At 39.0% G+C, this 14431-nt stretch overlaps 1 protein-coding gene across 1 annotated transcript in view; it reads right to left on the reverse strand.

The window, feature by feature from the left end:
• Positions 1-6021: 6021 nt before the first annotated feature.
• unc13a (unc-13 homolog A (C. elegans)) overlaps positions 6022-14431 on the reverse strand; it is a 38385-nt gene continuing 29975 nt past the window's right edge. The window contains exons 40-45 of the mRNA XM_026235968.1: positions 14224-14304; positions 13525-13672; positions 12595-12651; positions 10195-10287; positions 8565-8724; positions 6022-8460 (exon numbers count right to left, since the gene is read on the reverse strand). Of these exons, the coding sequence (XP_026091753.1) occupies positions 8172-8460; positions 8565-8724; positions 10195-10287; positions 12595-12651; positions 13525-13672; positions 14224-14304 (828 nt within the window). The 3' untranslated portion in view covers positions 6022-8171. The remainder of the gene's footprint in view (positions 8461-8564; positions 8725-10194; positions 10288-12594; positions 12652-13524; positions 13673-14223; positions 14305-14431) is intronic.

Consider the following 14431-nt stretch of genomic DNA (forward strand, 5'->3'; position numbering starts at 1 on the left):
TGTGGGTGTCTGCCCAGCTGCTTCAACCACCGTCCTGGAGACCAGCACATACTAAGCTATTTGTAACATGTTGTCATTTTAGCCCTTGCAGGCAATTGGTAATGCAAAAACGACCCAAACGACAACAGCAGCCATTTTGGGAAGTATATCGAGATAGGATTTGGACGTAAAGGGGATATTATTGTTCAAACATGAGGACTTAGTTATTGGAGAAATCAAGAGTTGTTTCTCAGGTGCTTGCTCGATCATATGGTGTTCAGTTTATCTCATGATTTGTCTTGGACATTTTTGTTCAGTTACACCATGCATTACTGTGTCTCAGTAGATTCTGCAGAGGACTTTCATTACACCTACCAAGGACAAGATGTGCACATTTTTTTGGCACAGATAATTTGGTAGAGCTAGAGCAGACAAGAAATGCCTTTAATATTCTTGGTAAGCTAAACTAAAAAAAAAATCCATATATTCTTCAGATACAACTTGTGGTTCGTCTCTGCAGGAGTGCAGCCTGACCAGCAGATGGAGATATTTCATATACTGGCAGTTATTCTTCATCTGGGGAATGTCAACATACAAGCTAGCATTCATGGTGGGGAATGCAGCTACATTGATGTACAAGCACCATTTCCTATTACTGTGCACATTTCTGAGTTATATTTGATGTCTAGCAGTGGTTGGGGAAATGCTTGCGATGCCCATAACAGGCCAGCAGGATAATGAAGCAAGGGATGCTCTGGCTAAGCATGTGTACTAGCAACCGTTCACATGGACTCAACTCGTCCTTAAGAGCACAACGTGAACAGCCCAAATCTTTTATAGGAGTTCTTTGATATCTATGGGTAAAAGTTATTTTATTTGTAACAATCAAAGCAACAGAATGTACATGTAGGATTGTTTTGTCAATCTTTTCTTTGATAGGTTTGAGACTCTTTAAAAGGAATAGTTTTGAACAATTCTGTATTAACTATGCAAATGAGAAACTCCAACAGCAGTTCAACAGGGTACGTTTCCAGATATTGGCACTTGGTGTAAAGTAGGCATCTAACATCTTCTGTCTAGTGAAGAGTGACTTAGACCTTGAAGGGTTGCTTTACCCAAGTCTACATAGTATAAGTGCCTATCCATGGTTACTTTGGGCTTTACAGAACTTGAGTTTTCATTGACTGACTTGTTGACCCAATTATCATACAGCTGTTTTAAGAACATAGTATATGCTTTCTATTCTCGTCAGCATGTTTTCCAGCTAGAGCAGGAGGAGTACCTGAGAGAGGAACTTCCCTGGAACCGTACTGAGTTCAGAGATAACCAACCATGCATTGCACTCATCGAAGGCCAACTGGACCTACTTGATCTACTGGACGAAGAATGCCGAGTGAGGAATCTACTCACTGTAATACGAGCTGTAGTCCCTCTTATCATGTCATCAAGTTGTACAACCCAATATTGCTCTGTTCTACAGGTCCTTCTCAAAGAATTAGCGTATTGTGATAAAAGTTCATTATTTTCCATAATGTAATGATAAAAATTAAACTTTCATATATTTTGGATTCATTGCACACCAACTGAAATATTTCAGGTCTTTTATTGTTTTAATACTGATGATTTTGGCATACAGCTCATGAAAACCCAAAATTCCTATCTCAAAAAATTAGCATATTTCATCCGACCAATAAAAGAAAAGTGTTTTTAATACAAAAAAAGTCAACCTTCAAATAATTATGTTCAGTTATGCACTCAATACTTGGTCGGGAATCCTTTTGCAGAAATGACTGCTTCAATGCGGCGTGGCATGGAGGCAATCAGCCTGTGGCACTGCTGAGGTGTTATGGAGGCCCAGGATGCTTCGATAGCGGCCTTAAGCTCATCCAGAGTGTTGGGTCTTGCATCTCTCAACTTTCTCTTCACAATATCCCACAGATTCTCTATGGGGTTCAGGTCAGGAGAGTTGGCAGGCCAATTGAGCACAGTAATACCATGGTCAGTAAACCAGTGGTTTTGGCACTTTGAGCAGGTGCCAGGTCGTGCTGAAAAACAATATCTTCATCTCCATAAAGCTTTTCAGCAAATGGAAGCATGAAGTGCTCCAAAATCTCCTGATAGCTAGCTGCATTGACTCTGCCCTTGATAAAACACAGTGGACCAACACCAGCAGCTGACATGGCACCCCAGACCATCACTGACTGTGGGTACTTGACACTGGACTTCAGGCATTTTGGCATTTCCTTCTCCCCAGTCTTCCTTCAGACTCTGGCACCTTGATTTCAGAATGACATGCAAAATTTGCTTTTTACATCCGAAAAAAGTACTTTGGACCACTGAGCAATAGTCCAGTGCTGCTTCTCTGTAGCCCAATTCCTGCACACGCCTGTGCACGGTGGCTCTGGATGTTTCTACTCCAGACTCAGTCCACTACAGGTCCCCCAAGGTCTGGAATCGCTCCTTCTCCACAATCTTCCTCAGGGTCCGGTCACCTCTTCTCGTTGTGCAGCGTTTTTTGCCACACTTTTTCCTTCCCACAGACTTCCCACTGAGGTGCCTTGATACAGCACTCTGGGAACAGCCTATTCGTTCAGAAATTTCTTTCTGCGTCTTACCCTCTCGCTTGAGGGTGTCAATGATGGCCTTCTGGACAGCAGTCAGGTCGTTAGTCTTACCCATGATTGCAGTTTTGAGTAATGAACCAGGCTGGGAGTTTTTAAAAGCCTCAGGAATCTTTTGCAGGTGTTTATAGAGTTAATTAGTTGATTCAGATGATTAGGTTAATAGCTCGTTTAGAGAACCTTTTCATGATATGCAAATTTTTTGAGATAGTAATTTTGGGTTTTCATGAGCTGTATGCCAAAATCATCAGTATTAAAACAATAAAAGACCTGAACTATTCCAGTTGGTGTGCAATGAATCTAAAATACATGAAAGTTAAATTTTTATCATTACATTATGGAAAATAATGAACTTTTATCACAATATGCAAATTTTCTGAGAAGGACCTGTAGATGCATACATTTTCGGATGAGAACTTTGCTCGGAAGCTTTACGACCAACACCTGATCCACAGCCCTCACTTTCATAAACCACGCATGTCAAACTCTGCCTTCATCATTGTCCATTTTGCTGATATGGTCAGAAAACATCTACTGTGAATAATTCACCAACTGATGCCACCAAAACTTTAAATGTTTGTGATATTATTGCTGGCTTTTTTAAATCGGTCCAGTACGAGTGTAATGGCTGTTTAGACAAAAACGAGACACTGTATTTGAGGAGCCCATCAATATACTGAGAGCTGGTCAGGTATTGTTTAAACAGTTCAATTCTTGGCTGTTGAAAAATTAAGTTTTGTACTCACTCTGCCTTTTCACAACTCAGTCAGAACTAGTTGCAGGGGGATGCCTTCCCAACTTGAACAGCACCACCCCGCCTGCTATGTGGTTCTGTTTCTTTGGATGATGGCCGTTCCTGCCCGAGTGCCCTTCTTCATCTTTTCCCTGATCCAGAGCAGTACTGATTTGGCAAGGCCAAGGTTTCTTTCGGCCCGGACAGGTTGCAGTACTGAAGCTGAGAGGGGATCTGTTAGATGCAGCAGGGGTTTTGAGCCAAAGCTGGGTGAGAGGGTGGCTGCAAGGTAGGTATTATCAGCAACTCCGGTGGGCCACCTGTAACCTGCAGCGGTACATCAGAGGAACCCTGTGTTACATAAAGAGCAGTGTTGGTGCTCTTCTTCTGCATGGTACAGCTCAGCTCGGCTTGGCACGACACGGTACGCCTCGGCTTGGTTTGCATTTTCACTGCAGTTTAGTACCACTTTAGAGAGGGTGGTATTATAGACATGTCATTGCAGTTGTGCTGCCTCTAAAAAGGAGGGGGTGTGTCTAATTTGAAATACATGCTTCAATGTTACCTGACCATTAGGTTGGTGTGGACCACAGGCAGCACAGCTTCTTCAAATGAGCAAGAAGACTGAAGCTGATGGACAAGTCCAAGCCTTCAATGCACTGTCCGACCAGCAGGTGGCGTGCCTGTTATTACAGTTACATGTCAGGCAAAATCAAATCAAATGTTCTTTTTCTATCTATCTATCTATCTATCTATCTATCTATCTATCTATCTATCTATCTATCTATCTATCTATCTATCTATCTATCTATCTATCTATCTATCTATCTATCTATCTATCCTTTTATTTTCTGTGTTAACATAAAAAGTATATATATATATATATATATATATATATATATTAGGGGTGTAACGGTTCACAAAATTCACGGTTCGGTTCGATACGATACACTGATGCCACGGTTCGGTTCGGTTCGGTTCGATACGTTTTAGATACAGCAAAATGTAAAAACATCTCAACTTTTCAGAATGCCGCAAGCGCACCGCGGGTCATGTGACAAGAACCAACCAATCAGCTTCATCCTTTCCCGTAACAACGTTGAGAGCTCAGCCAAGATGAAGGAACAGCTGATCATAGTTGTATATGGATTGCAATTTTGAAATAAATTCAGTAGCAGAGCTACTGCAAGCGATTTTTAGAGCTGCAAATCCATTTATCCTTCGCTGAAATTTCCGCGTCTCATGGAGAGAGCACGTCATTGTTGCTTAGCAAAGACAGACGCCTCATGAGCGCTTCTGCCCGAGCGCTTTGGAAAGGAGGAGAAAGACGCGCTTAGCGTTTTCCATGCGTTTTTAGGCACGATATGTGAACGGCCCCTAAGGCGCTCGCTCACTCAGCACGCGCTGAAGGCTCGTTGCAAAATGTCTAATGCATTTAACAGACCAGAAATATAAGATCCTAAAATAACCAACAGGTCTGGTGTTTGGGTTGGATTCCCTGTAAGCTATAGTGTCTAAATGCTGCAGGGATAGTTTGCTGCGTGCATGTTTCTCCTTTTTTTCGTCTTTTCCCAGATAGTACTGACGCATATATCCCAGATATTCCCGCTGGTTTTTTTTTTTTTTTTTTTGTAATCCTGCTGGTGTACCCTGTCATGTTGCAGATGCGACATACCGTTGTTTTTTTATCCACCACTCTCTTGCCATCACCATTATAGCTTAAAGGGAATCCAAAGTGCACCCAAACACCAGACCTGTTGGTTATTGGAGGATCTTCTCATTTCTAGTCTGTTAAACGCATTGGCTATTTTGCAACGAGCCTTCAGCGCGTACTGAGTGAGCGAGCGCCTGCTGAGTAGCCTAACATAAACATATAAGAGGGTGTTTTTTTCTTCTTCGGGAGTGTCAGGGGCGTTGCCTGTTACGTTGTTTGGGTTATTGGGCTACCTTGTTGAACGCATATCATTATATTTCTTTCTCTCTCTCTTTTTTTTTTTTTCAAATATAATTAATTACTCCAACGAACCGTTCGGTATACATAATGCGTACCGCGTACCGAACCGAAAGCGTCGTACCGAACGGTTCAATACGAATACGCGTATCGTTACACCCCTAATATATATATATATATATATATAATAAATTATTTACATATCATATATATAGTGTAAATATACACAATATACACAAATATATACAAATTATTAAATATACAAATATAGAGCTGTGTGGGTGTCTATGTATGAAATACTATTTGAATATACATATAATAAACGATATATGCAAAATTTTATGCTCGTTAATTTTCAGCTCCAAATCCCAGAGTCCCTCAAGATCTCCTTCCTACGCAAAGTCGAAATGTGGGTTTTTCTCCTGAAATGTTTTTTTTTTTTTTTTTTTTTGCCTTTGTTGCCTTTAAAAACACTAAATTCAAATTTGAACTATAAATATTTTAAACTGACATGTCAGTCAGGCCAAATAAAATCAATTTTTTAAACCATGTTTAAATGAGACCAACAAAAAGCCATGACACAATGCATTTTTTAACCATTTATTGGAAGTAGAAATAAACCAAAGCTGGCATCTGTTTCACCTCCATCCCCAATAATAACGATCATATAAAAAAAAAAAGAAAAAAAAAAAGAAAATTAGAAACGTCTCTGTATAAAACAAAATCTCTCATGCTAGTATTCTGTACCACTACACATCAGTAATACATATTTATATATTCACAAGCCTTCCAAAAATAGAAAATAATACCCAAATATCAAAATTAATGACAAAATAAATAAATAAATACAACAATTGAATATCACATCAAACATACATGCTGGCACAAAGAAGAATCTTTCCCAACATGCACTGCTTCTTATTTACAGGCAAGGAGTCGCTGTTAGTGTGCATGTGGAGTTACTGGGATCCATGTGCACTTGTGTCTGCGTGTGCTTTGTCTCATACTACATGCTCACGACTGTATCCTGTAATATTATTATTCACAGACAGCAACACACAGCTTTTATATCTGAAATCCTATCACCCAAATTAAAGTGTTTTCTTGCTACAGATCCCATTTTCCACTCTGCAGTCAATCCAACATTCAATAATGCCATTTCCTGCGGCAGAACCCCAGTGTTCAATATCACAATGGTGAACATAAAAGCATTCAGTCTGTAAAACAAAACAACAGCGAAGTTTGCAGCTTCAGTTGGCGCTGAGCGTTCGCGGTGTAAACAATCCAAGGCTGTTGATCACTGATGACTTCAATAGAACAGATGCACAGACTATTTTCAGAGAAATGATATGGGGAAACCACAAAAAGTAGCTGTAGCGCAAAGTGCTTAATTGCTAAATTCAATAAGCGACTCTATCTAGATAACATCACCTCAGATTTTCATAAGTAGATCCATAGCACGGCTAGTTTTTGTCGGTTTAGCGCAGATACAGCAGGGAATGAATGGATATACAGTGCTTAACCCACATTATAGAGCATCTCTCTTGTGCTTTTCTAATATGGTGGATGGTTTGGCAGTAAAATGGCAGGACTGATCAACGGCTACTATGGCAACTCTATAGGAGCGATTCTCAATGGCTGTGATTCTTCTGAGGTGGGAAACTAGTGAGTGAATAAAAAAGTCCCATTTTGCATGGAATGATCTGAAGCAAAATGACATTTAAACGTGACGTTATAAAGTGAATTTTTACTATAACAGGCAGCTCTGGTGTCTAATACAAGCAGTGTTTGTCAATCTAGACTTGCACTTATACATCGCATAAACAGCAGTGCCTTATGCCGACAAACACCGGATAAACCGCACAGGCACTCGTACTTGAACATGAACAGATCGGAAAACAAACACAAAGACAGGACAGACGTGGCCCTGTGATTGAATCTAGATGTGTGAAACATCTTTACAAAATATTTTGTGTCCGTACAATAAGCAGAATTTGTAGGAGTTCCTGCTAGTGACACCCCGGAAAAATAATTTCAAATGCTTTCCTACTACATGGAAAAGCAACCACTCTGTGTTCAAAGGTGTATTTGGTTGTAGGTCTATTTTTTTGTGCTTCTAAACGATTGCATAACATTAAAGTCTGACCCATAGGGGATTTTGGTCCCTATTAAGGAGGTTAGGGGGTGAAATGGTTGTGCGTAGTGGAGAAACGATACCCTGACATTAAGGCACCCTTTGAAGGGTGCAGGAATGATTGACAAAAGGCCACACGAAAGAGGTCTGACATCATTACAGATCGAAAAAAAAAAGAAAAAAAATCATGGCATTATGTAGCACTGTTTACATGCCTTAATCTGGTTTTATTTCACAGATGCATTTGAAAAAAAAACAAAAAGAATATAAATAAAATATAAATGTATTTTTTATATAACTACTGTAAATAGTCTTTTATTACTAGTAGTATTCTTTTAAATATATTATTATAAGTAATATTTTCAGGATTTATATTTTGAGACCTGTGCATTGATAGTGATATTTAATGCTTTACAGATAAATAGATAAATATGTTTTGTATTTAAGTACATTTTGGCAGGTTTTTGTCTTGGAATATGCATTATAAAAATGAAAGACATCACAAACAGCAAGTATTTAAGAGATACAATATCCTGTGTCAGTTTCATGTGCCAAATTGTGCTTGTTAAACAAGCCCTTCCTGGCAAGTACAAATATATAACTGCTTTGTCATGTAAACGGTTGGCTATTAAAGTGAAGAACTGAGATAAATATGTCTTGTGTATTTTTCTTCTATGTGCTAGTGCAACATCTGAACATCAGGGGGCAGTGTTTACGCCAAAATTACCATGTCTCGCTAGCTATTTCTTGATCTTAGCTCCGCCCCTCCTCAGCAGAGCGCTGGTCAGATTTGAGCTTGACAAATTCTTTCGCGACGTCGTCGTTGTTGCGCTGGGACAGGATTCGCAGCACAGTCAGGCCCGTTTCGTCCATGTGAATGCGTTTACCTAGCGGTAGCCAGCATGCTACGCTACCCCGCGGTGCTACGTCCTTCAGTTGCAGTACTGCCATGCCAACGGTGCGGTCCTCTCGCGCAAAGCAGTAGTCTTTCACGCACACCTGCAGCTCGTAGCACTCCGGACCCACTTCATTACTTAATGTGCTTTGAAAAAGAAGCAGGATTACATTTTATTCAGGAACTGTTGCGTAGATTGTGGTATGCAGAAAATAAATTGCAAGCTAAAGAAACGAGTGCATGTCACTCACAATGTAAAGGTCTCATTGTATTTGGGAGCCCAGCTGTTGTTCTTGGACTTGGTGGCGTACTTTCTCTTCTTATCACTAAGATGAGGGCCAATGATGTAGACCTCCACGAAAGGCCGGAAAATTCCGGAGGTCTGCCACCGTAGGTCATTCGCAGCCACCACTAACAGAAAATACAAGTTGTTCAATTTCCCTTCCTTTTACTTGCGGACCATTATGATGCAGAAATGAAGCTACTTGAGAAACCATTTGGGGTTACTTGGTCTACACCACACTATAAGAACCCTCCACTGTCAGAAGAAAATTAAATTTAGGGGTACAACACCTTATCAATGGAGCAGTACTCTCAATAGGTCATCTCTGAACCTAATTTAACCCTAAAAGGTTCCAACCAGAGCCTTCAGGGTACATATTATGACTTTTTACACGTTTTTTAAGAAGTACATTACTTGAGAGCCTCTAGGCACCCTTTCGGATGTTCTGCAAAATAGAGCCCATAAGTACAAGCAAGAACTCTAAAGAGTGTTTCTTCTCATGTTGGAAAGGTTTTGAGGCAACTGACAAGGGTTTCTAGACCTTTTCAAAAGGGTTCTGCCAGTGGAGTGATCTAAGGACCCAAAATGGAGCCTCACATACATTTTTTGTTTTTACAGTGTAGGCTCCCCTTGATATTCTTCCCATTACATGGCAAAAAAATTTAACTACGCGAGGGACCATTTGGGGTTCATTAGATTGGTACACGTAGATTGGCAAATACTTGGAGAACCTCTAGACACCCTTTTAAATAGGGAAGTTCTCGAAGGAACTTACAAAATGGAACACATAAGAACACAACTTTTTTTAATTGGTTTTCAAGTAACTCCATTACATTGTAAAAAGGTTTTAAACACTTGACAAGGGTTCATAGAGGTTTTCCACCAGGTTCTGATCTAAGGGACCAAAATAGTATCTCATATACATTTTCACTGGCTAAGCTTGATATTCCTGTTACATTGCAAAAATTAAGTTTGGCACACTAAAAGAACAACTAAACCAATGGTTCTCAATTCCAGTCCTTGTGACTCTTCTTGGATTCTTGGAAGAACTTTAAAGTAGGGATGCACGATATTGGATTTTGGCCGATATTCGATATGCCGATATTTTCTAAATAATTTTGGCCGATGCCGATACCGATATCGATATATATACAAATATATACTGATAAATTTAAACTTTAATTTTACTGAAGAGAAATCCATGTATCTCTTCTGTACTGATTCTACCATAAATTTATTATTTTACAAATGTAGACAGACATTCACATCTGAAAAACAGGTCAATTATTTCACTTGGAGAATATCGGTTTGGCTCATCGGCAGAAATATTCATATCGGCCGATACCGATAATGGTCATTTTAAGCTTTTATCGGCCGATACCGATGTTGTGCCGATATTATCGTGCATCCCTACTTTAAAGACATCAGTAGTTCCTCCAGGAACCCCATTGTAAAGCAAGGACACTGAGGCCCCTTCGAAACAATGCCTAGAGGTTCTCCAAAGAATTCCACCAGTGAGTTTCGCCCAAGTTTTACCTCAAGGAGGAACGCAAACAACAAGCTTTAATTGAACATCGAGAAACAATATGAAACAATACCCTTCACTGTGACTTTGTGCTCTCCAGTATTTGGATGAGTGAAGATCTCCACATGGATAGACACTTCTCCAACTGCATCATCAACACCAGTACCTGCAGACAAGACGAGATAAGTCAACACTCCATATCCAGCCTGGCAGAATACTTTGCATCAGTATGACTCAATGGACTTTCCGGGCACTTCCTTTATGAATTCAGTTCCCGCAGAGTCATACAGAGGCAATGTATGCTTTAAACTGATTGGATGGCAAAATCGTTTAAACAGCTTAATGGTGTTGAACCTGGCTTAAAAGATCATTAATACGATTTTCAAGTTGGTCTTCCATGTTGGAGCACTTATTAAATACAAATTCAGAGCATTGATTGAGTTTAAATGTGAATTTCATTTGCACAGAATTTTAAATTAGCCAATAGGGAATATAATCAAGATGCTAGTTTCCATAATGGCTTATATACACAATTCAAAAAACATTGAGCTGAACAAATTTGTCTTTACTTAACTGGGGTGATACATTTGTGGACTTTTATAAATCAAATAGTACTGGATTCAAATAAGCTCTGAAAATGATTGAACAAGTTACACCTGCAACACATCTTTAAATATGAATTTGTGAGACTTGTTCAGGCACAAATTGGGTACCCTTTATTCCAGTGTCTGTGTACAGCACTAACATATTTTTACAGCTAGCTAGCTAGCTAGCTAGTAAATTTATGTCTACATAAAAATAATCAATGAAATTAGCTCAGAATACACAGACAACCAAAATAAAGTAATGCCTCACAGAATTCTTTTGCAACAAGGTTTTTACGATACAAAGTGTGTTCCCTCAGATTATCATGAGTGTACCATTTACACACATGCTGTGTGGTCACACTTCATTTCTGGTGTTTCATGACGGGTTTATACAACCATGATGGGGAGGAAGAGAGCAGTCCTATTGGTCTAGTCATTAACAGGAAGAAGAAGACAAGGAGAACATCTGATATTGTCCTTCACTTGGTTTTAAATGCAGGCAGGAACATGCAGAAAATCACTTCCATTCCCACACATATCCAATCCCACTCACGGAAAGCGCCAAGTTCTTTGGCCTAAGTTATGATGATATTCACAAACCTATTGTATGCACTATTTCTTCAAATACCTTTGAGTGATGATGCCACCAACGAATAACTAAATGTGAATTAAACGTCTAAATCTTTCCACCCAATCTAGGTCAGCTGCAGTCAAATAATAATAAAAAAACAAATGGATTCCTTGCTTTCGGCATCTGATATATGTATTCGCTTGTCAGAGAAACAGGCTGATAATGCAGTTTCTTCAGAGCAGAACCATCTGAGCAAGCAGGGATTTGACAAAGGCTTGAACACTGGCACGCTAACGCTAACGCTGACGGCTTTTGACGTAGCACTTTATGATTAATCTTAACCAAAGAGCATCTGGGTAAACGTCACGAGACCCCTCAAGAAATGACCGGGTCATACTTCAACACAAAAGTCACAAAACAGTAATAAAATAATCTTTAATTAGAATAATTAAGCAAACGTAAAATAATAATAATAATCAGTTATAACAGTATTTTCATTAAAACAAACAAAAAAAAAATCTTCCAATCATCAAACCCTTATCAAAAGCGCTGGTGTTTCTGAAAATAAGCCATCTTTAACCGAATAAGCAAATAAAGTAAACACTAATTTGACTTGCGCAGAGCAACATTTAAGAAACGATTAAATCTCAAGTTATAATCACATATATTCATGTGACTTTTTATGGGGCCCTTAAATGCCAATCTAGGGCCTTTCGGAACTGATGTACATTGACAAAGAGCACATCAGCTGACCCCAGAAGCAAATTCTGATTGGCTGAGGGAGAGCTGTCTTAACTCAGCCTAGGGAAGAGACTGAAGGGAGGGAAACCACGTTGCGTGGTCGTGAGGGGAGATCACGCTGAGCAGCAGAACAGACCCTGCCTGCGGACAAGCTGAGTCAGTCGCAATTAATGTCACATCTTCATTCGACAACATGGTTCAGCGCTCGGAAAGCAACATTTTGTCACGGTCTCTCACTCGCTCATTGACACTTGTGACTCGGCATCCGCAGGGCACACATGCGCCTCTCACTCGTGAAGAAGTGTGTACATTCCTCATTCACTGCCATTCAAAACACACTTCATCCTGGGCTTTCTTGCTGCTGTAGCATCGAGATACATTTCAGACCAATGTATGCGAACATACAGCATGTTCTTCCCAGGTACTCATACATGCAAAGCCCTTTCTGTGGGAACATATGGGTGGTCGTGGGGCATGCGATTGGCCCGTTGGAATGGGAGGTGCATGATCTGATTCGGGTGGATAACTGATTGGTTCTTCATCGTTAAGGGCACAGGGACCCAAGTGAACGTACCCTTCTCTGGGTACACGTCTTCACTATGGGTAAACCTTACCCCCTTCCCTCCATGAACTGGTGAAAGAGAAGGAGAGGATGCAGAAAAAATACAGAGAGATTGAAAGCACATAGTCAAGAAGATTTGAGAGATGGCAAGAAAGAAAGCAAGCAAGCCCAACAAGCGCATCAAATGTTAACAGTCTATAACGAAAAAAAAGGAACTGTATCTTCAAGCTACTGTGGCTATTTACACACACACATCCCCATTTGCACACACACTTGCTTTCATATGTGTTTAAATACATAAATGAAGCCGTGACTTTTACCCTAATTACATTTTAAATGATTATCTATTAAAATGTGTCTGCCGGGGGCATTTCGACCTAAAATGTGTCAGAATTCCTAAAGTGCGTGAGGGATAGAAAGAAAGATGGAGATTAACCAAACAACCAAAAAAAAAAAAAAAAAAAAAAAAAAAAAATTATATATATATATATATATATATATATATATATATATGTGTGTGTGTGTGTGTGTGTGTGTTTTGTTTAAAGTACATAGACTAATGTTTTTAAATAACAATTAACAATTTGATATATAGAACTAAGTATTATTAATTAACAATATTATTCGTTGTACTTACCATATGGTTAGGATTTTTTTTTTTTTATTAAGCAATGTAATGTATTTTTTTTACCTAAAATATACATAATTATATAAAAAATAATTTTTATATATATATATACATTATACATTACACATTTAGTTATTTACATTCTTATGCTGGTAATATAATGCGATGCAAATAAAACAACAACAACAAAAAAACTATTGTGAATGTGGACTTTTGGACCCATTGCATATATAATTTCATAATTGACATCCTGCCAAGGTGGAGGATTAAGTCATTGATATTTTAAAAAAGCAAGATGTGTGGAAGAGCCTTACCCTGTGTATTCTGGGACTGAACGAAGGTCTTGATGAGTTTGTCGGTGGCCTGAGTGTAGAGGGACAAAGCGTAGTGCAGAGACTGCAGGTCTGGACTTTTCTCCAGGAACGTCTTTTTCAGCCCCACACCTCCAGCATGGAAATATTGCTAAGAAACCACAAGACAGAAGATATTACTTGAGACAATGTTGATGTGTCTGGCTGATGGGGATGCTCAAACAAATAAAATCAATGCTGTGATAGCGCTACAAAGCTACAGTTGATTTATTTCATGTTGATACCCTGAAAACAACCTACGAATGACTTCTTATAGTTCTCTCTGCTTATTAATCTGGGATAGAAGAACCTTTTTTACACCAAAAAAGTCTCTATTATATTGTGCTCTATATCCCAAGGTGCAAATACAATCCACCGAATGTGATAAAGGGCAAAAGTTTGCCTGGGAGCGTAAATTTCATATTACAAGGAAGGATAGTGCTGTATGTAGTGCAAATTGAACACATATCCTTATGTAACAGAATGAAGAGAATTTTAAGAAGAAAATGATTCAAATTCTAGTGTAAAAGGCAACTTAATAAAATAAAATAGAAGTTATACTTCCTCTACAATTAACAACCCACTATTTAAAGCACAATACTGTGTTGTCACGAACCAGTGGAAAATACAGTTTTTACATTGACTTTCAGCTCTTGAACCCACCTTTATAGTATCCAGTGCTAACTCAATCACTGCACACTGTTTAGGGGACAGTGCCTTGGCTTCCTCACGAACCATGTGCTCCTACAAAAAGGACAAAACTTTATAAGAACAAAATACAATATTTTCACAATTTAAATGTTTTATCCAGGTTCATTTAACCCCGAGTTAAAGTAATCCTGGATTATCCTACATTATGTCACATTTTTCA

The sequence above is a fragment of the Carassius auratus genome, chromosome 47 (genome assembly GCF_003368295.1).
Source record: "Carassius auratus strain Wakin chromosome 47, ASM336829v1, whole genome shotgun sequence".
Classification (NCBI taxonomy): Eukaryota; Metazoa; Chordata; class Actinopteri; order Cypriniformes; family Cyprinidae; genus Carassius; species Carassius auratus.